General features: G+C 42.4%; 1 protein-coding gene across 1 annotated transcript; it reads left to right on the top strand.

Annotated features, from left to right (window-relative positions):
• Window positions 1–13,411: 13,411 nt before the first annotated feature.
• On the top strand, window positions 13,412–14,374 carry LOC130684736 (olfactory receptor 52K1-like). The gene has a single exon (XM_057506637.1). The coding sequence runs from the start codon at window positions 13,412–13,414 to the stop codon at window positions 14,372–14,374; it is 963 nt and encodes a 320-aa protein (XP_057362620.1).
• Window positions 14,375–23,786: the final 9,412 nt, after the last annotated feature.

Here is a 23,786-nt window from a genome sequence, read left to right as displayed (position 1 = left end):
ATTCTATTGATCCCTTAAGAAAAGTAACCTACACACATACATAAAGTTAAACTTTTATGTAATCATAACCACTGTAGTTTGTATATTATTTTATGACTTTAAAGATTTTCATGTGAAATCCAGTATTTTAATAAATATTTTATTAACATTTTCCTTACAAAAATACATTTTAAGTAAGTTTGAAATTTCACATGGATTGAGAAAATATCTAAAATAAGTTCTCCCCACTGAATGTCAAATCATTCTTCTAGCACCATACAGTATTTAATCCCTACCCTCCTCATTATTCTGAAATGCCCTTTTTGGTCATGTTAAATTCCAACATATATTCAAAGATCACTGCCTGCCAGGACAGTAGTTTCTGTCTTTAGCACCAGTTCCAGTAGAATTCATGTATTTACCACATGGTATGGGAGATTCTTAGTAAAAACTCAAATTTTTAAAATAAAAAAATGGTTTTTATTTTTGGATTTTTGTGTTAAAAACAAGTTAATTATGGAAGAATTGAGGTCATCATCCCATTGATTCTCTCCTTTCAGAAATCGAATATATTTTTCCTTTGTAATAGGTATTTTTGGAATTTTTTCCATTCTTACTACCTTTTTGCCTCTGTGTATTTCCTAGTTGGCTATTGTTATCTAAGAAACCTCCTGATTATTACTTTTTTAAAAAACACTTCCCAAAATACAACTGTTTTATCTACTGCTTTCCAAAGCTAATAATTTTTCAGTACTTGCATATAATATTTGGGAGAAAAATATTTTTCTACATTAGTTTAACTTTGAGTGTTATTTTGGGTCTGCATCTTATTAAAATGCCTGTAAGTTTCTAAACAATACAAAGAGTGAAAGGTTTTCTGCTAAATGGTCTTTATTAATTTTGGTGATACTGATTTCTAGTTCTTGATTTTTTTCTCAGCGATGAGAAACGGGTGAATTCAGCCACTAGGTCTTGTCAGGGTCTTGGGTCCATAATTTAAATGGTGGATCTGGGCTCTCACCATTCCCTAAGCTCTGACAGCTTGCCTCCCGGGTGTCTGGCTGCAGGAGGCAGCTTTTGGCTGCTCTGCTCTCCAGTAGGTTGGGGTTTCTACTGTCTGACGTGTCCGGAGGAGAGCTTGGTCGCACTTTTCTTACTTGTCCTCCAGACCCCAGGCCTTTGTACAGGAGAATATCTTAGGGGAAGAGAAGGCGAGAGTCAGAGGATCAAGCTAAGAATGCCCAGTGAGAAAGCCAAGGAGGCAGCGAAAGAGAGGCGGGGCAGCCAGAACCGAGAGCCAGGAGCAGAGCGAGAGAAGGGTCGCCTCCCCTCACCTTTGCGCCCTGGCTGCTCCCTGCCAGGAGGTTCTGAAGAGCTCTTCTCCAAATGGAACTGCCTTCTGTAGCTGCTTCTATTCTCTTGGCCACACCTCCTATTTATGTCTTTGTTGCTGAGAGTACATGCCCCTCTCTCCCCTGGGGCCAAGGCTCTTGTGCATATTGGAGCCTGGAGATGCCCTGGTCCTTCTCTGCTGGACCCTGGGCCCAGCATGAGGCTCCCTTTGATCTGTTTTTCTGTGTGCATCAAAGCTTGGTGGTTATTCACTGCAGCACCCAGTGGCCCCCAGTGATCTCAGAGGCACGTCAAGCTCAGCTCAGGGAACAGAGACACTCAGCCCCCAGCCCCCTGGGAAGCACTGTTACTTGGCCACCTCTGTCTCAATGAAGGTTTCAGAAGAGGTGACCCTCCTGTGCGTGTGAGGGCCTGCCCCTCCCCCAGCACCTTCGGGTCCCTTCAGCCTCTGCAGGGACCTTTTTCGAGCAGCTGTACCCTGTGCTTCATCTTTTACTGCTGCTTCTTTCATGAGTTATCTTCCCTGTACATAAACATGTATAAAATGCAGATGCCGCCTCTGCTGCATACCTCTTGCTTACCCCTCCAGATCTGGTTTGCACCCTACTCTGTCCCCATGGAGGTTAATGTCTGTTGCCTCTGGATATGGGTGCATTTGGCTAATGGAGGCTCTGGCAGGAGATCAGAGGGCAGCTGGGAAGACAAGTTGAAGGATTTATTCCCCTGAATCTCCCCTGCTGGTCTGTGGCTCGGCGGCGCCTGTGTCCCCTATTGAAGGCCACTGCTCCTGTCCCATGGTTCTCCCTATGGCTTCTGTGAATACTGGATGCTGTTTCCCCCCATTGTGCCTCAGACTGTGGGCTGATAATGGCTTTTGATGTTACCAGCCTTGGCATTATTCACCACCCCTGTTTTAGTATTTTTTTTCTAACTCTTCCCACCTCTTTGGAATAGTGCCTTCGTTATACTCCCTTCAATGTCCCCTTCTGCACATGCCGTCTGCTGTTTCCTGCTAGGACTTGGGCCCGTATACATCCTGGTCTCACCGCCCTCCCTCCCTCACCTGACTCCTGAATCTTCTCCCTCTCTTTACTCTCTTTTGAAAACTTGCTGAGGCATTTCTGTCAGTATAGAGCTCCCAGTTCCTTACCTCTCATACTCTTCTAATCCTACTTTGATGCTTATATTCTCCTACTAAACCAAAATGTGTTACTTTCATGCTGCAGGTCAGATTCAGTGGGAGAAGACACTGAGACAGTCTAGGGTACAAGCAGTTAACTAGGGATCAGAACCTGTGGACAAGCAGGGAGGAGGACAGATGGAGCAGAAGAGGAAGTCAAATGGCGATGCAGGTGTGAAAAAACCTCAGCCGACCGCGTCGGAGCTCTGGAGGGAATGGTGCCCATCAGAGTTCAGTCCACATGCGGCCCAAAGGCCCAGATGTTACATCCCCAGCTCACACTGTCTCTGGATAGGAGGTGTGACCTCGGGCCGACTATAGCTGAGGGAGTCCCTGAGAGGTGACAGCTGGGGTCACCTGCTCTCCTACCTGCTGACAAAGTCCCTCCTTAAAGGAAGATCTGGGTGGTATATGCACATGTCCACCAGCCTTTCTGGTATCCAACGGGAAGTTTTAGGTGTTTCTCTTTGTCCTGCAACTATATTGTTTAAACTCTTGCCGTTAGGCCTTCAGAGATGTTTTACTTTTTCATGAAATCTTCTTTATGTTTATTTGGGTAACTTCTCTTTCATGTCAACCTAGGTATCACTTGTCCTAAGAAGCCTTCCCTGATTTTCCAGTTTGTGTTCAGATGCCATGCCTGTGCACTACCAGAACCCCTTGTACTTCCCTTTTTATCCATTACTGGATGGAGTTATAACTGCCATTATGCTTCTCTTCTCCCCATTACTTTAAGCCCATGGCTTAAAGAGAACAGGGGCTGTGCCTATTTTATTCATTATTTTACTCTAGTATCTCTCAGGGTGGTTGGCTGATAATAGATGTTGAATAAATATTACATTGGAATCTTTTTCTTCTTTGCTTTTCTAACACCATGCTCTCCATACTCCATTACATATATTAATATATAGTAAAAATACTGGTATTGAGTCCAAGTACTTTAGTCAACTCTTACTAATTCAACTTCAGTGGTAACCATTTTCAGGATCCTGAATGTTTTTTCTTTCTGTTTAGTGCTTGTTGTGCCCAGTGTTTTTGTTCAACCTCATACATCCTCCTCTCAGCCACATTATTTTCTTGGTTGATATCCACTATTGAATTTTGGCCGAAGGACACCAACGAAATATCATCATTTAAAATTTTTTTGAAGGTAAATTTATGCATTGATTTTTTCTTCACTCTCTTTTTCTTATCAAATGGTGGGTTTATGTGGATGTTCCTTGTAAGGTCCATAGCTGACTCATGAGGCTGGAACGCAGACACTGAAACTTGTATGCATATAGACGTTATGATCATCTGAAAGAACAAATGCAGATTGAAAAGTGAAGATTAATATCATTGAACAAATCCTGAAAGAGGAAGGATTAGGCCATTGGGAAAGGTTAGAACACATAGTAGCGAAGGTGAGTAAAATAATGTCTTGAGGAAATTGTAATGATAGGGTACTGTGGTAGACAGTGACTTTATAAAAAAGATCTTATCCTATTATCTTCCTGTTTGAGTAGTAGGGACACAGAGAACTGTATCTTCAAAGGAAGCTTCTATTCCTAGTTTTCTGATAGTCTTATATGTTGGGCTCACATTCTACATGTCCTATCATAAAGAAAAATTAAAATCCCTACAGATTAGAAGGCACCTCTTTCTCCATATCATTCAGACTCAATAGGGTACAATGAAAATTTGACAATAAAGTGGCTATAATTTTATCTTAATCCAAGATTTTATAAGCAAAAGAGCTATAGTCAGTAGAAAACAGGGCCTCCCTGCTTGTGAAATAGTTACCAGGCAGATTCTTGAGACTCCTCTGTACCTCAGTGCCTGCATATCAGCAAGATACTCATTGATTTGGTTCTATTGAAAGAGATTGTTGCAAGGCATTTCATTCACGGGTTCAAAAACCCTAATGACATTTGACGGTACAGTATGGAGGTTGGTGGCCTGATTTTATTCCCCACATGTCACAGTGCCGCCTTCCCTTATAGGACTTGGTGAAGAGAGAGCACCTGTGGAAGTGGGGATTGGAGCCACAAGCTGCCCTTTAAAATACTAGTGAAGGGGATTAAAGCTCCGGGCATCTCCCAAGCAGGGGTACCATTTGAATTGATGTGCCTGTGACTCCAGAAGGTATGTGTTGGACACTGTGTCAGTGACAACAGAGGGACAGAGTACTTCTATGATTTGATCCCAGTTTTGGAAGGGGGCAAAAATCTGGTATGTCCCCATAGAGTGATAGCTCCTGGTAGTATATACAGAGCTCGTTTTTACACAGGTGGAGCCAAACCCAGAGGAGCATATACATGGTAAGACCCTCCCTTTCTATCAAGGGGTGGGTTTAGACAATGTTCTACTAACCCACCTCTGCCATAGCACAGGCTCCCATATTCATTAAGTGGCATGCCTGTTTGCAGCAGAGCAATACCCTGCCTGCCAGTCCACTGTCCCTCGAAATGTGGATGCCACCAGGCCCTGTAGATTCCTCAAATACTTCCACCTCTGTTTCTGCAGCCCGTAGAAAGGGAATGGGGGAAATTCCCCCTGGTGCCTGGTATACAGATGGATCTAGTTGGGGCAGTCTATGCACATGGAGTGCAGTTGCTATGCAGCCCATCACTCACACCATCTGAATGAAGGAAGAACAAACTGCAGCAGCCAGTGGGCTGAACTTGGAGCAGTTTGGTTGGTGAGCACTCATGAGCCCTGGCCATTAACCCTTTGCACTGCGTGTTGGGCTGTTCTAAAGGGAGTCACCCTATGGCTTGGATACTGGGAAGCCAAAGGATGGAAGATCATGAATAAGCCCTTGTGGGGTCAGAATACATGGAATGACATTTGGATTGCTTGCAAGACCCTGAGGCAGTCCTCACTGCCTTCCCCATACTACTCATAAGGTGCTGACATCCTGTGGCAATGAGGAAGTTGATACCCTAGTTTGGATGTGAGCCCAAGTAACTGACCCTTCAGTAGATAAAGCAGATTGAGTGTATAGAAAGAGCAGCCACCATAGTGCTTGGGTGGAATGGTATATTGCCAAGGGTGCCAGACGGCCCTTGAAATAGGGTGACTGGTTAATGCAGTAACAGCATGTGCTATGTGTTCCAAATAACATCCAAGGCTATTGCCAAAGGAGTCTGAGAGCAGCCGGTGCTGTTTCCAATCAGTGAGGCTTTGGTAATTGATTCCTTGGCCCCCTCCCTCAGAACATGGGTTCTGTGGTTCATGTGCCTTGGTTCATGTGGACATTGTATCTTGCTTAACCCAAGCTTTCCCTTGCTGCCATGCAAACCAGGCTCCCACCAGTAGGGGATTAGAGTAGCTGATTTCATTTCACAGGTCATGATATGCAAGACTGAGCACAAGAACATGACATTGAATGGAGGTTCCATCTACCCTATAACCTGCATGCAGCAGGATTGGTAGGAAGGAGGAATGGACTATCAAAACAGCATATTAAATAACTAGTAGATAAATTCACCTTGGCTATGTGAACTCAAGTACAATCTCAGTCTTTAATATATTTGAATGATCAAGCAGTAGGTGCTCTTGCCCCATATGCCAGCCTGGGGACCCCTGCCAAGACCAGTCAATACCATAAGGGTATGGAAATCACAGGAAATGGCCATTGCCCTGACTTTTCACCATGGATCAACGTACTGTGATGCTGAGAACACCAAGCCCCAACATGCCTGGGAAAGGTATTACCTATGGGACTTTGCAATGGGATGCCCTACCGGGATGGGTGAGTTACTTTGCACCCTTGGGTAAGGGGAACTTCGCAGTCTGCACTGGGATCCTGTTGTACTGCTGTATGCTGGACCTATGGAAACACATTGTACCTGTAAAGTATGTATCCCACCGAGAGAGGGGAGAAGATGGTGGTCTTGGTCTGTCATATCCCACCCTCATTATGCCTGACAGTGCTGCCTGCCCTAGCCAACATGTATGGTATGCATGACCAGGTGACGTTCCTAAAGCTGCCAACCTCAAGGCCAGGAGGACACATTCTGTTCTCTGCTGGTACAACCATTTGGTTGCAATCTTTGTTCCATCCATTGGCCTTGAGAACATCCTAGCATACACAGAAGCCCTCACTAAATTCACCCATCAAGCATTAAATGACAGCCAGTAAAACCTCTTTATTGAACACTGAAATGTGTCTAATGAGAAACGTTCTCCAAAATAGAATGGCCTTGGGCATTATTACTGCCTCACAAGGAGGCACCTGGGCCATTATCCCCACAAAATGTTGTGTGTTTACACCTGCTGAATCTGCTAATATAACATCTTTATTAAGTCTCAGGAAGACACAGGTGAATACCCTGAGTGATCCAACCCCCAGCCTTGGGGACTTGATAAATCAGTGGTTCAGGTCATGGGGCTCTTTGCAGAAAAAAATGATTTGTTTGGAAATCATTCTGTTACTCTGTATTTTCTCTTGCATGTGCCTATACTATTGCTGTGGAGCAATATATATATCTGTTGCAGCCCACTAGCTACCAAATAAGCTGCCTCTGTTCTAGTGAAACCCATCACTGACTGCTTTGGGCACATGGCAAAAGACGGGGGGCATGTACAACTGTAAAGAGCATATGGGCTGGAGTGTTGGAGGAGGTCACTGAGAAGACGTGACCGCCGGCTGACTGGCGAGTTTGGTCCGCGCCATCGGAGGCTCCTCACCAGCTTCCAGGCCCTGAAACGTTTGTCCCGCCCACCATTCCCACAGCCGCGGCCATTTCTGGTCTCTGCGCTGAGAGCACAGTGCATCCTGGGGCCGTTCTGGTGGCGTGTGTGCGGAGCTTCTGTTTCTGCGGCAGCTGGCGCGAGCCTGGTGAGTAAGTTCCCATTTTTATTAAACCTGCCACGTGCTCACCTGGAGCGCCTGCCTCTCCCCGCCGTCTTTCCTTACCTTTCTTACGGTGGCTGGTTTTCTGATCAACAATTGGCGAACAAGCCAGGAGATGGACGAAATGGGCCTTGGGAAGAGGTATCTGTGGGGAGCATCCCGCACTCGCCGTCGACCGCCGTGCGGGGAGGGGCGGCAGTTGTGTCAGGTGCATGTGGGCCTCATTAGCTGGAAACGCCAGCTGTGTTGGTGCCCTTCTTTAAGGAACTGCACGTAGCACACTGGGGCAAAGAGGGAAAAACTGGCTGCTGTAGCGGGCTGGCCTCTACCGTGGGCAGTTCAGCGGGACCCCGGCCCAGCTGGAGATTTCAAGTTAATTTTTATAGATGTAAGGTAAGGGTCTCAGTTTATGTTTTCATATATGGATATCCAGTTGTTTAATTTCCGTTATTGAAAATTTTATCCCTTTCCCATTGCGTTACAGTCACACTTGAGTTAAAAACATAAATCGACTATGTATGTGGGGGTATTCTGAACCCTCTTTTCTGGTCCATTTGTCTATATATGTGCCCTTATGCCAATATTACACTGTCTTGATTTTGAAGATTTATGGTAAGTCTTGAATTAAAATAATATAAATCTTCCAACTTTGATAATTTCCAAAATAGTTTTTGTTCTTTTGGGTCTTTGCATTTCATATAAGTTTGAGAATTAGCTTCCAATTTTTACAACCAAAAATGCCTACTGGGAGTTTGACTGGACTTGCATCATATTTATAGATCGGTCTGGGGAGACTAGATATCTCAATAATATTGAGTTTTCCAATACATAAACATAACATTTCTCTCCATTAATATAAGTCTTTAGTAATGTCTCTCAGCAGTGTTTTCTAATTTTTCGTGTAGGGACTTATTTTATCAAATTTATCCCTGAGTATTTTATATGTTTTGATGCCATTATACATAATAGTTCTATGAACTTAATTTTCCAGTTTTTCATGGCTACCATAGAAATGCAGGAATTCAATATTGTACTGACTTTGTGTCCTGTGAACCTGCTAACTTAGTACAGATATTAGGCTTTTCTACATGACAGTCATTTTGGCTGCCAGCGATCATCTTTTTACTTCTTTTTTTCTAATCTACACGATTTTACTGTATTTTTTTGTCTTCTTCCAGTGGTTAGGTCCTCCAGCACAATGCTGAATACAAGTGGTGAGAGTGGGTTTCCTCACCTAATTCTCATTTTGGGGAGAGAGCCTTTAGTCTTTTACCATTATGTGTAATCATGCTGTTGCTTTTACATAAATATTCTTTGTAAAATTCATGTTTGGGATCTTCCCTATTATTTATAGTATGAGAGTTTTTTCTATTATTATGAATGAATGTTGATTTTTGCATAATGCTTTTATTTTTGTCTCTTTTGAGGTGATATGTATTCTCTTCATCCTTTATTTTGTTAATGTGATGAAAAACTATTTTTGAATGGTAAATTATCTTGCATTCTCAGGAAAGCCCTGCCTTCTCATTATCCTTTTTATATATTATTTGGTATTATTTGCTAATCATCTGTTAAGGATTTTCATATCACTGTTCATGAGCAATATTGGTCTGGATTTTCCTATCTTGCAGTACCTTTATCTTGTTTTATTTTCAGGTTAATACTGACCTCACAAAGTTGGTTGGAAAGTGGCCCCTCTTCTCCTATTTTCTAAAAGTTTGCATAGGATTATTACTGTTGCTCTCTTAAATGTTTGACAGAATTCACCACTAAAGACTGGGTTCAATTTCCAGCTTTTTGCCACATTGCCATGCTCTCTTCCAGGTTTACTCCAAGTTGGACCCCTTCTGTATTATGTCCCTCCTTCTCTGCCCAGAGCACTGTGAAAGAAGTCGATTAAATCGCTCACCTACTGATACCACTGCCCTGCTCAAACAATTTCCTTGTACGTTGCCTTCCTTGACCTCTTATTAACACTTAGTGCTTTTTGGAAGAGCACTTCAGACTGGTCGCAGTCTGGGTCCAGTCTCCCTCTCAAATCTTATCCCTCTCCACTGCTCCCTCATCAGTGGTCTCTTAACTGTTCATCAAGAATTCTGTAATTTGTGAGTTTTGGTGTCCTTTTTTTATGCTAGTGAGTCATTCTAGAATATTCTTTTTCCACTCTTCAACTTTTCCGTGTTGCCTCATGTGTTAAGTCTTCCCTGAGACCCCACAGGCATAATTAGATGCCCTCTCCAAGGTGTTTCTGCCTCCCCAGGGTGTAGCCACAGACCTTTGTGTATACCTCTGCTTTGCCTTTGGTACTCTAAGTGTGCTGTGTAGTTTCCACTTGATGGTGTTTAAAATCTCTGTTTTTCTTTCAACAACCTTAAGAGGGACTCAGGAAATATTTTTTTGATCTAAATGATTGATCCAAACCTCTTGACTGTTTTTGGATCTTCAGTCTTGTTCCAATCTCTTGATGTTTTCATATAATTTCTGACTTTAGGCAAGGGTTTCAGAGTTTCAGGGTGGTGGTCCATAGTCACACTGATCTAACGTGCCAGTTCTAGACTTTTCCTTATTTTCTGGGCCTGAGTTCCTGTTCCCATTACCAGTTCACCCCTCAGTTCCTCCTGGACTGGCCTTTATATTGCTCTTGCTGCTTGTCTTGCCTGCTGCTTCCTTCTGCACGCAGTTCTGGGCTGGTGTTTTTAACATAACACCTGTCTCCTGCAGTTTCAGGGGTGTCAGCTGTCTTATGTGCATCATCTATCTTAAGCTTCCTGTTACCAAGCTTGACTTCTCTGTTAGAAGACTTAGTGCTTCATGTTAGGGTTCATAATCTTGACTCTACCAGAAATGACACCTGCTATGTCGTGTTCTCTCCAGAGCTGGGTCAGTACCTTAGAGCATGGCTTTCCTAAATCAATGACTGATTCTGGGTACCTACCTTTCCGAACCACCCTTGTGCTCTAATAGAGATATGTGTTGACCTTTGTTTTTCTGATAAGGGATTATCCTTCTGAAGACATGAACTCCACGTCCTGAGTCCTGAACTATAAATTTGCATATGTTTGTTCTTATTTTAACCTTGCTTCATAAAACAAATCACTTTTTCTCCAGGGGGAGTTTCTTCCTGGATCTGAAGAATCCACAAAGATCATGCATGCCACCACAAGCATTCTCCAGTGTAAGCTGTGCATGCTGCATTTCTTCAGTTCCTCTCAAAGTAATGCAATGTCCAGATCCTTCATACTCTTCACTATCCTACTATAGATTAATTTGGCATCATTTTCAGGGGTGATTTTGGTGGCTGAGATGAGAGACCAATGTACAGAGATTGGTGAAGAAGAGAAGAGTTGTAGGTAATTTCACTAGTAAGGTGTGATAATATATGCATGGCAATAACTGTAGGACTTGGCCTCCTGTTATACTTGGCATTTTGAGTTCAGGCACAGGAGATACTTGACGTCTTTTCCAGCCTTATTCCCCGGCCAGGTTCTCTCGTCTCATAAAGACTTCCACCTAGTAATTAATTGTTCCTCTCACGGTTCCACTTATGTCACAGGGGTCATCTAGGTAATGTATGCCAGTCCTGGTGGTTCCCCTCCCCATCTCCATGCCCTCCTCTTCCCCTCCCTAGATCAGATCTTGCTTGGCCATCAACTCAGATGGTCCCATTCTCCCATGGCAGGAAGCCTCTCCTTGCTTCCAGCTGCAGGGCTCTGGCCCTCTCCTGATGTGGTACTCTGGAGTATGCTGTTCAAAACATTCCCTGCTGGGGCTCTTCCCTGGGGCCCCAGGAAACAGAAGAGAGCTTGTTAGACCTTTGTTTGAAGAGGAGGCAGAAGTACTAATTGGTATCTGGGTGGTGGGAGTTTCTCTTTGGATCCCTACAGGCAGTGCCTGGACAGGTGCTCATTAAAACACTGTTCCTAGGGGCCTGACTAGTATCTAAACTTCTCATCCCACTGTAGGCCATTCAGGGCAGCTCTTTGGTGAGTAATGGCTAATGGTAGGTCCATGGGAGAGAGATTGCACAGGCTCTGTCAACGAATTAGCTTTCCCCCAACCATCTCAGATCTGGATCATCTGATAGGCCGTCTGGGGTGGAAGTGAGTGGTGCTGATATGGTTAGGGCAAATTGGAAATACCACCAGTGCTGGTGATGTATACACCATCAGAGGTCTGTGTGGACCTTTCGTGGTGTAGAAACACAGGCACGGGAGGGATTGGGTGTGGGAGAATTACTTCTTCTCAAGCAGGCAAAAATATTCTTCTATTCTTGGCTCAACAGGATGCTATTTATAAATCTGTGCCTTTTTGAAGCCCACAGGGTGAGTCATAGGGAACCTGGATTCTTCTGGTTCTAGGATCCCTTATCGCCCTTTACCTACTTCCCAATGGAGGGGGAGTTGCTGAGCTTACTGGGTCAGCCTTTTCCTTGAGGCATAGCGTTTTAATGAGGAACATTTGTTGGGACCTGAGGGGATAGTTGGGGTGTCAGGTGTCATTATTTCTTACACTGTTCTGAGATGCTGTTATGTTCCATAGTGTGGGCTAAGGCTTAAGGGGTGGGCAGCTTGGAGGATAATTTGAAGCAGATGCTCATGTGGTTAGAGCCACACTCCTGGACATGCTTCAATGCCTGCCCACTCCACACCATAGCTTGTGGGATCAGGGGGTACTGTATGCTTTTGGGAGGAAGAAGGGAGCAATGCTGGGGAGGGTGTAGTATTTTTGGCTGGTTGGCTCCATGTCACTACTGCAGAACATCTGCCATGGGATGGATCTCTTGTCAAGTCACATGCATTGTCTCTGAATCTCTGAAGTTTCTGTCATTCTTAACCAGAGTCTTCCTAATGCATCCCTCATTTCTTATAATTCAGTGAAAATAGTATTACTATTTTTGATCATTTGACAAAGAATTCTCACATATATCATTGAATTCTCAGAATGATCCTGAGGTATATTTTAGAGGACACTCATTTTACGTGTGAATAAACAAAGGCCTGAAGATGGTTATGCTTTGCTTAAAGTCACACAACTGACATGTCACGGAAATAGCATCTTGAATCAGGATCCTGACCTCTGGTCCTGAGTTTATTCCCTGACACAGGAACAATAGGTCCGCTCCAATCTCCCGTCTTTCCAGCTCTTATAGTTTCTGCTGTCATCACATAGTCCCCTGAGCAGCTGTGGTTGAAAGTATGGGAAACAATTATGAGGTTTCTCTTGGAGAGAAAATCCAAATGTTCTTGGCCATTTTAAAGATGTGATGGTCTTTCTTGGAGAATGCTCCTGGGCTGACTTCTCCTTTCCCTCATGCTCAGAGAGCTCCTTTTGCTCTCACTGAAACTGTGAGATCAACCCTGCAGCATCTTTTCTGCTGGGAATATGAGCAGTTATCCTCCAATGCCCTCTCAGACCCTGAGCTCAGATCTCTGTGTGTCCTTGTGTTGTTGTTTTCACATGAGAGGATTGTGGTCCTGGAGGTACTGCGGGGGATGCTGGCGAGACATGTAATCCCCAAATCATTCTTGCTCTGCCCTGCTGTTTGATTCCTCTGCTGCCCGCCCATGGTCCCAGGGCCCTGGGTGTTCTCCCTCGGCCCTGCAGCGGTCACTGCCAACGCGGAGACAGGACGGTGACTTCCCTGCTCAGCCATCAGAGGATGTGAGCTCTTGTCCAATTCTGTCAATAAGTAGATATGTGACCCTTGGCCATTTACGTCTTTCTAGACCTCAGTATTCTAACCTAGAAAATAAGGGCATTGGGCACAATACCTGTGGTGGATCTGACTAATTTTGTACCCTTTTTGTAATTACATGGATAATGGGATTGCAGGGAGAATTTGCCTATTTTCTCTTCTGTTCTCAATAATGTGGCTATGATAGAAAATTCTTTAGCTTTCATATGAATAAAAATTATTTTTGACTATTTTCTGAGAACTGTGAAGGAATGGGTGATGATATACGGTAGTGAGACCATGTATCTTGAGCTCGCAATCCCTACATCAGTGAATTTAACCTTCCTGCCTTTCTTTGCAGTGGCCCTTCGTGCTTCTAGGTGAAATGATTATCACAGTTCTTTCCAATAATTCTCATCTTTTCCCACGTACTTTCTTCTTGGCTGGCATCCCAGGACTGACTGCTGCCCACATTTGGATCTCACTTCCCTTTTGCTTCATGTTCTTCCTGGCAGTGACTGGGAATGGCATCCTGCTTTTTCTCACCTGGACAGAATGTAGCCTTCACCAGCCCATGTTTTTCTTTCTTGCCATGCTCTCCTTTGTTGACCTGGTCCTCTCCCTGTCCACTCTGCCCAAGATGCTCGCCATCTTCTGGTTTGATGCTACAGCCATCAGCTCCCACTCCTGTTTTTTGCAGATGTTCTTCGTCCATGCATTCTCTGCCATGGAGTCGGGAGTGCTGGTGGCCATGGCCTTGGATCGCCTTGTGGCCATCTGTGACCCATTGCGTTACCCCACCATTCTTACCCCAGTTGTTGTTGTCAAGATTGGAGGCATGGTAGTGCTTCGAGGTGTGGGGTTGACCATCTCCTTTCCAAGCCTGGCTCATCGGCTGCCCTACTGTGGCTCCCACACAATTGCCTATACCTACTGTGAGCATATGGCAGTGGTAAAGCTGGCTTGTGGGGCCACCGCTGTGGATAACCTCTATGCCTTTGCTGTGGCAATCTTTGTTGGTGTGGGAGATGTGGCCTTTATCCTCTACTCCTACTGGCAGATCGTGAGGACTGTGATTCATTTTCCTTCACCCAAGGCACGTGCCAAAGCAGGCAGCACATGTATGGCTCACATCTGTGTCATCTTTTTCTTCTATGGACCAGGCTTTCTTTCCGTGGTCATGCAGCGCTTCGGCCCACCGGTGGCCTCTGCTGCCAAGGTCATCCTTGCCAGTCTCTACTTGCTCTTTCCCCCTGCACTGGACCCCATTGTCTATGGGGTCAAGACCAAGCAGATCCGGGAGCAAGTGTTTAAAATTCTAAGACCCAAGAGGATTGATCCCACTTGAGTATGGTTCTCATCAGCTTGAGCTTAGGGGCCAGGGTGACCTTCTCCTTGGTACGGAAGCCCCACCACCCAGGTCATTTATCTGGTGGGACCACCGAAGAAGAGAAAGCACATGAAGTTATCCTGAGTGTTTGGGAGTTGGGAAACCTCTTCTCTGGCATAATATTTACATGTTGGGTTGGAAAACTGAGAAGGGCTGGGGTATCTCAGGTGATTAATTAGCCAGAAATTCTTTTGATACCTTTTTCTTCTAAAAGTTTATGATTTACTTACATTGATAAGATAAATGCATCAGATAAAGGAGAAGCAATGAGGACCTTGATGGACCTGGATCAGGCGGTTTAGGAGATCAGCAAGAGATGAACTGTGGCTATTTTGAACATAAGAAAACATGGGCTACCTGTAACCACCACCACACTGACACATAGCCAGTCTGTTGTGCTGGGTGGGCCCTCTCTAGCACCACAACTTTGGCATCACAGAAACAGCGGTGGCAAACTAAGGAGATACTTTAGAATTTCAAGTTCATGAGAGAAACTCTTTAAAATGTTCATTTTCCATCTGACTCCAGCAATGCAAATGAAGCTGGTTTCTTTATTTCATGTGCTTTTTCAGCCTGTTTTTGAGATGGATGACCCTCTATAGCTTCTACAGTTTTATGTATTTTTGACCTCTGAGAGTAATGATAATTGTTTTATTTCTTCAATTTTAGTCTTCAGGTATGGAGACTTCTAATAATTATTGTTCTAATTCTTGTGTCATTTTCTGTTTTCCTTCCTAACCCTCTTGGTTGTTCTCTTCCCGTTCCTACTGTTGGCACTTGCTATACATGTAGTGTTGAGTGTTCCGTATTCATAATATACATAAATGCCCTTCTTCAGTTCCTTAAGTGTCCATGTTTCCTCTAGCCATAGGCAGTTGGGTTCATCCTAATGGGAATGCACCTCCCTCGTCTTATCCTTGCCATTCCTGTTCATCTTGAACCTCAGTTCAAACCTCACCTCCCTAAAGAAGACTTTTCTAACTGGATCAGGTCACTTGTTTAATGAACTCAGAACTCTGTGTATATTTTTCATTATCTACCACACTTCGTAATTATATCAGTAATGATTGGTTGAACGATCTCTGTCACCCATCCCTATAAATGGTGAATTGTATTTTTAGAATTGTGCTTGCATGTGATTGGCTGTCAGTAAATGTTTGCTTAATAAATAAATCTCATGATTTTAATGGACTGTGTCAAATTAACATATTTTCTCATTAGTCACATTGACATATGTGTGTTTTGATTAACTGAATACATAAATCTCCAGAATGTAACACAGGCATTCAATAATAACTACCGAAGAAATGAAACATCACAAAACTACCATCACAATCACAATCACTATTAACTCTGCTGTTTTTGCTGCTGTCATCATGGCTAATATTACCTAATTTAGGCTTTTTAATGTTGTAATTTCAGCTGGTGATATTATGAACCCTGTGCAGATGCTCTGGAAAGCATAGTTACTCTTATAGGGTGGACTACTGCTGTGAATAAGCATAGAACAAACAAAAATCGCATTTGTCTTCCTTTTCTTCATTATTTTCTTCCTCATCCTGAGTATTTACCAGGCTCTTAGTGTGATGATGAAATGAATTTGAAATACAGATATGATAAAACGTGAGAGTGCTGCGGTTGAGGTTGGATCTAAGTTATAGAGTACTAATTCTCAGTGGGAGGCCATGGGCAGGACTGGGACCAGGTGTTGGGTCAGCTTTAAGAGATGCTGTGAATGACCAGGGTTTAGAAGACTATGGGCCTGTGTTGTTGGGTGGGTAGGTGGAGGCTTAGGGTTAAACTTATGGTCCCTGGGGGGAGTCCACCTTAATGTTTCTCCTAAGTGGCTTCTGCTCTATGTCATACTTGATGATTCCATGTTTCCTCTGCCAAATATTAATCTTGAATATTCTTAGAAGATAGCTCTTAAAAGAAAGGACAGAAAGTGGAGATGCCCCTCCCACCTAGCCCCCAACCTTTCTCTCATCCCTGCTCCATGGGTGGGAGGGGAACAGGATCTGCAGGTGAGGAAGAGCAGCTGCAGGATTGCAGAGGAAGATTCCACAGAGGGTACAGGATGATGCTTTGGGCAAAACAGTTGTGAACAATCTTTGTCTGAATGTTTTGTATTAATAGAAATCTTAATAATATGAGTAGGTCCTGTGTGATCACCTCTTAACTCAATGGTACCTTGAGCGTCTGAGAAAAAACTGCACATAAACTCTCTCATATAATGTCTACAAAATGCATATGAAGCTCATGCTCTCATGATTCCCATTTTTATTCTGGCAAAAGTGTTATACTTCCTACTAAGTGGGGACCACTAATTTTCTTACACACTTCTGCCTCTGTTTTGGCAGTGAGTTCACCATCCTTGTTCCCAAATGCAACTTCCAGCTCTTGTAAAACAGTCTGGCAAGCAAGTACAGACAGGTATTTTTGAGGTTTATGTCATCCAGGCATAGCATCCCTATCACCCCAGTTACTGCTATCTCTCCTGGTTGTTCTCTTTCATTAAATAATGACTTGGTTAATATCGCCTCTGTTATTTGGTCACCCATAATCCTGGTGGGAGATTTTAGTATCCACGGGAATGGCACATTGATAATCTGGGTTTTCATATCCTTGGTTTCTTTCCCCCAAACACCACTACCTCATTAACCCATTCCCATGACACATCCTTGAACCTGTCTAGGGATCACTGCGCTTGTTCCCGACAGGTTCCCTGCCTCTGTGCTTTACCCTTTCATGTGCATTCTCCCAGTATGATATTTGGTAATGAGATTCTGATTGTGTCTCAATGTTCCGCTTAGAATCTTCATGACTTTCCACTGCCCTTTCCAGGACCTAAACCACGCTGCTGTAGTTCCTGCTCACACCCCAGGCTCAGTTCCGGAGTCCCACACCCTCAAGTTTATGATCATTCAGGCCTTCCACAATGCCAAGCTCTCTCCTCTCCAGCCGCAGGGATTTTGTATCCTCAGCCTACCTCCATACCTCCCTTCACTTTTAACGCAGTTTCTGGTCACTAACCTGAATTGGGGGAGGCTTTCTTTTTTTTTTTTCCTGGATAATTATTTTTTCTTGAAAGGTAGTTGACACACAGTATTACATTAGTTTCAGGTGTACAACACAGGGATTCAACATTTATATACATGAAAATTCTAGGTACCAGCTATCACTATACCAAGTTGTTACAATATTTTGACTATATTCCTTATGCTATACATTACATCCCAGTTACTTATTTATTTTACAATTGGAAGTGTGTTTATATATATATATATTTTTTTTTGTGAGGGCATCTCTCATATTTATTGATCAAATGGTTGTTAACAACAATAAAATTCTGTATGGGGGGTCAATGCTCAATGCACAATCATTAATCCACCACAAGCCTAATTCTCAACAGTCTCCAATCTTCTGATGCATAACGAACAAGTTCTTACATGGAGTACAAATTCTTACATAGTGAATAATTTACATGGTGAACATTACAAGGGCAGTCATCACAGAAGCTTTTGGTTTTGCTCATGCATTATGAACCATAAACAGTTCAAATATGAATATTCATTTGATTTTTATACTTGATTTATATGTGGATACCACATTTCTCTCTTTATTATTATTATTTTTAATAAAATGCTGAAGTGGTAGGTAGATACAAGATAAAGGTAGAAAACATAGTTTAGTGTTGTAAGAGAGCAAATGTAGATGATCAGGTGTGTGCCTGTAGACTATGTGTTAATCCAAGCTAGACAAGGGCAATAAAACATCCATGTATGCAGAAGATTTCTCTCAGAATGGGGGGGAGGTTCTAAGCCTCACCTCTGTTGATCCCCATTTTCTCACCTGATGGCCCCCCTGCGACTGTGCCTGTCTTAGGTTGTTCCTCCCTTGAGGAATCTTACCCGTCTCTGGCTAACCAGTCATCTTCCGGGGCCATACAGGGAAATGTTAAGTTGGTAAGTGAGAGGGAAGCCTTATTGTTTGAAAAGGTTAGCTTTTTACTTCTTTGCATATTTATGCCCTGTGGCTTCTATGCCCAGCATTTGTCTTGAGGTGTCTTTACCACTTGGAAGAATTATGATACTCGGTAAATTCGATATGTGGCACAAATTCTATTTAAGGGTTGTAATTAGGTAGGAAGAAGAAAAGCTATAGAAGTAGCAGGCGGAAGAAAACCTGGGAAGATTGATTATTTCTTTGACATATCTTCTTGTAGAGTAACTTCAGCATGTATAGGTTTTAAACTACTAATTAAATTGTGCACACACATTAACGTAAAAGAGTACAGTTATGTAACCAAAGCATACCTGTAATTACCAGCCATCTCCAGTGAAACCAAGAAAACCAGTTAGGCACCTTAGGCATTTGTGAAAACTTATCTATGATATGGTGGATATTGTCCAACTGAACTTGAACAGTCTGAGAGAATTCAGATAGATTAAAACAACCCATTCCTGGGGACTGTTCATATCCCATATGTTCTTTTAACAGTAAATAGTCTGTGGTTGTAAGATTTTGGAGTGCTACAATTTGCACTTCTCCTAATTCTTGGTTGAGTTCCAACAGTGTAGATCCAGTCAAATTTTTTGTTTTACTGTATGCACAGGCCAGCTTGGATATCTCCTTCATCATTCCCGTGGCAAGTCCAGGAATTGGTGGGATGAGTGCATCTACACCTGTGGCAGTGCGTGGATCTTTGTTAGGGTTTTTTTTGCTGATCATCTTCTGGCATGAGTCTTCCCAAGAGTGCTGATGTTGGAAGTTCTTTTTCATATCGTATGTTAGTTCATTTTTGGGGTAGCCAAATTAGGCTTTGATCCTATGTATAAACACAAACAGACCCTTTGCCTACACTTTTATATGCCCTTTATATCATTGTGTAGAACTCATTGGAGGTCACCACACAGGATCTGCTTTTTTTTTATCATTAATCGACACTTACATGATGAATACTTCATTTACTAGGCTCTACCCTATACCAGGTCCCCCCATATACCCCTTTACAGTCACTGTCCATCAGCGTAGCAAAATGTTGTAGAATCACTACTTGTCTTCTCTGTGTTGTACAGCCCTCCCATTTCTCCCACCCCCCTATGGATGCTAATCTTAATACCCCCCTTTTTCTCCCCCCCCTTATCCCTCCCTACCCACCCATCCTCCCCAGTCCCTTTCCCTTTGGTACCTGTTAGTCCATTCTTGAGTTCTGTGATTCTGCTGCTGTTTTGTTCCTTCAGTTTTTCCTTTGTTCTTATACTCCACAGATGAGTGAAATCATTTGGTATTTCTCTTTCTCTGCTTGGCTTGTTTCACTGAGCATAATACCCTCCAGCTCCATCCATGTTGCTGCAAATGGTAGGATTTACCCTTTTCTTATGGCTGAGTAGTATTCCATTGTGTATATGTACCACATCTTCTTTATCCATTCATCTATAGATGGACATTTAGGTTGCTTTTAATTCTTGGCTATTGTAAATAGTGCTGCGATAAACATAGGGGTGCATTGGTCTTTCTCAAACTGGATTGCTGCGTTCTTAGGGTAAATTCCTAGAAGTGGAATTCCTGGGTCGAATGGTAAGTCTGTTTTGAGCATTTTGATGTACCTCCATACTGTTTTCCACAATGGTTGAACTAATTTACATTCCCACCAGCAGTGTAGGAGGGTTCCCCTTTCTCCACAGCCTCACCAACATTTGTTGTTGTTTGTCTTTTGGATGGCAGCCATCCTTACTGGTGTGAGGTGATACCTCATTGTAGTTTTAATTTGCATTTCTCTGATAATTAGTGATGTGGAGCATCTTTTCATGTGTCTGTTGGCCATCTGTATTTCTTTTTTGGAGAACCATCTGTTCAGTTCCTCTGCCTATTTTTTAATTGGGTTATTTGTTTTTTGTTTGTTGAGGTGTGTGAGCTCTTTATATATTCTGGACGTTAAGCCTTTATCAGATGTGTCATTTTCAAATATATTCTCCCATACTGTAGGGATCCTTTTTGTTCTATTGATGGTGTCTTTTGCTGTACAGAAGCTTTTCAGCTTAATATTGTCCCACTTGTTTATTTTTGCTGTTGTTTTCCTTGCCCGGGGAGATATGTTCAAGAAGAGGTCACTCATGTTTATGTCTAAGAGATTTTTGCCTATGTTTTTTTCCAAGAGTTTAATGGTTTCGTGACTTACATTCAGGTCTTTGCTCCATTTTGAGTTTACTTTTGTATATGGGGTTAGACAATGGTCCAGTTTCATTCTCCTACATGTAGCTGTCCAGTTTTGCCAGCACCATCTGTTGAAGAGACTGTCATTTTGCCATTGTGTGTCCATGGCTCCTTTATCAAATATTAATTGACCATATATGTCTGGGTTAATGTCTGGATTGTCTAGTCTGTTCCATTGGTCTGTGGCTCTGTTCTTGTGCCAGTACCAAATTGTCTTGATTCCTATGGCTTTATAATAGAGCTTGAAGTTGGGGAGTGAGATCCCCCCTACTTTATTCTTCTTTCTCAGGATTGCTTTGGCTATTTGGGGTCTTTGGTGGTTCCATATGAATTTTTGAATTATTTGTTCCAGTTCATTGAAGAATGTTGCTGGTAGTTTCATAGGGATTGCATCAAATCTGTATATTGCTTTGGGCAGGATGGCCATTTTGACGATATTAATTCTTTCTAGCCATGTGCATGGGATGCGTTTCCATCTGTTAGTGTCCCCTTTAATTTCTCTTAAGAGTGACTTGTAATATTCAGAGTATAAGTCTTTCACTTCTTTGGTTAGGTTTATTCCTAGGTATTTTATTTTTTTTTGATGCAATTGTGAATGGAGTTGTTTTCCTGATTTCTCTTTTTGTTGGTTCATTGTTAGTGTATAGGAAAGCCACAGATTTCTGTGTGTTGATTTTGTATCCTGCAACTTTGCTGTATTCCGATATCAGTTCTAGTAGTTTTGGGGTGGAGTCTTCAGGGTTTTTTATGTACAGTATCATGTCATCTGCAAATAGTGACAGTTTAACTTCTTCTTTACAAATCTGGATTCCTTGTATTTCTTTGTTTTGTCTGATTGCCGTGGCTAGGACCTCCAGTACTATGTTAAATAACAGTGGGGAGAGTGGGCATCCCTGTCTAGTTCCTGATCTCAGAGGAAAAGCTTTCAGCTACTTGCTATTCAATATAATGTTGGCTGTGGGTTTTTCATAGATGGCCTTTATTATGTTGAGGTACTTGCCCTCTATTCCCATTTTGCTGAGAGTTTTTATCATGAATGGATGTTGAACTTTGTCAAATGCTTTTTCAGCATCTATGGAGATGATCATGTAGTTTTTGTCTTTCTTTTTGTTGGTGTGGTGGATGATGTTGATGAACTTTCGAATGTTGTGCCATCCTTGCATCCCTGGGATGAATCCCATTTGGTCATGTTGTATGATCCTTTTGATGTATTTTTGAATTCGGTTTGCTAATATTTTGTTGAGTATTTTTGCATCTACATTTATCAGGGATATTGGTCTGTAGTTTTCTTTTTTGGTGGTGTCTTTGCCTGGTTTTGGTATTAGGGTGATGTTAGCTTCATAGAATGAGTTTGGGAGTATTCCCTCCTCTTCTATTTTTTGGAAAACTTTAAGGAGAATGTGTATTATGTCTTCCCTGTATGTCTGATAAAATTCCGAGGTATATCCATCTAGCCCGGGGGTTTTGTTCTTTGGTAGTTTTTTGATTACCGCTTCAATTTCGTTGCTGGTAATTGGTCTGTTTAGATTTTCTGTTTCTTCCTTGGTCAGTCTTGGAAGGTTGTATTTTTCTAGGAAGTTGTCCATTTCTCCTAGGTTTCCCAGCTTGTTAGCATATAGGTTTTCATAGTATTCTCTAATAATTCTTTGTATTTCTGCGGGGTCCGTCGTGATTTTTCCTTTCTCGTTTCTGATACTGTTGATTTGTGTTGACTCTGTTTTCCTCTAAATAAGTCTGGCTAGAGGCTTATCTATTTTGTTTATTTTCTCGAAGAACCAGCTCTTTGTTTCATTGCTTTCTGCTATTGTTTTATTCTTCTCAATTTTATTTATTTCTTCTCTGATCTTTATTATGTCCCTCCTTCTGTTGACCTTAGGCCTCATTTGTTCTTCTTTTTCCAATTTCGATAATTGTGACATTAGACCGTTCATTTGGGCTTGTTTTTCCTTTTTAAAATATGCTTGGATTGCTATATACTTTCCTCTTCAGACTGCTTTTGCTGTGTCCCACAGAAGTTGGGGCTTAAGTGTTGTTGTTGTCGTTTGTTTCCATATATTGCTGGATCTCCATTTTGATTTGGTCATTGATCCATTGATTATTTAGGAGCGTGTTGTTTAGCCTCCATGTGTTTGTGAGCCTTTTTGCTTTCTTTCAATAGTTTATTTCTAGTTTAATGCGTTTGTGGTCTGAAAAGTTGGTTGGTAGGATTTCAATCTTTTGGAATTTACTGAGGCTCTTTTTGTGGCCTAGTATATGGTCTATTCTGGAGAATGTTCCATGTGCACTTGAGAAGAATGTGTATCCTGTTGCTTTTGGATGTAGAGTTCTGTAGATGTCTATTAGGTCCATCTGTTCTAGTGTGTTGTTCAGTGCCTCTGTGTCCTTACTTATTTTCTGTCTGGTGGATCTGTCCTTTGGAGTGAGTGGTGTGTTGAAGTCTCTTAGAATGAATGCATTGCATTCTATTTCCTCCTTTAGTTTTGTTAATATTTGTTTCAGGTATGTTGGTGCTCCTGTATTGGGTGCATATATATTTATAATGGTTATATCCTCTTGATGCACTGAGCCCTTTATCATTATGCAATGTCCTTCTTTGTCTTTTGTTACTTTCTTTATTTTGAAGTCTGTTTTGTCTGATACCAGAATTGCAACACCTGCTTTCTTCTCTCTGTTGTTTGCATGAAATATCTTTTTCCATCCCTTGACTTTAAGTCTGTGCATGTCTTTGGGTTTGAGGTCAGTCTCTTGTAAGCAGCATATGGATGGATCTTGCTTTTTTATCCATTCTATTACTCTGTGTCTTTTGATTGGTGCATTAGGTCCATTTACATTTAGGGTGATTATTGAAAGGTATGAATTTATTGCCATTGCAGGCTTTAAGTTTGTGGTTACCAAAGGTTTAGGGTTAGCTTCTTTACTATCTTACTGTCTAACTTAACTCACTTGTTGAGCTATTATAAATGCGGTCTGATGATTCTTTATTTCTCTCCCTTCTTATTCCTCCTCCTCCCTTCTTCATAAGTTGGGTGTGTTGTTCTGTGCTCTTTTTAGGAGTGCTCCCATCTAGAGCAGTCCCTGTAGGATGCCCTGTAGAGGTGGTTTGTGGGAGGCAAATTCCCTCAACTTTTGCTTGTCTGGGAATTGTTTAATCCCT

This window comes from Manis pentadactyla, chromosome 9, assembly GCF_030020395.1.
Source record: "Manis pentadactyla isolate mManPen7 chromosome 9, mManPen7.hap1, whole genome shotgun sequence".
NCBI lineage: Eukaryota > Metazoa > Chordata > Mammalia > Pholidota > Manidae > Manis > Manis pentadactyla.
This window is presented reverse-complemented; position numbering and strand designations above follow the sequence as displayed.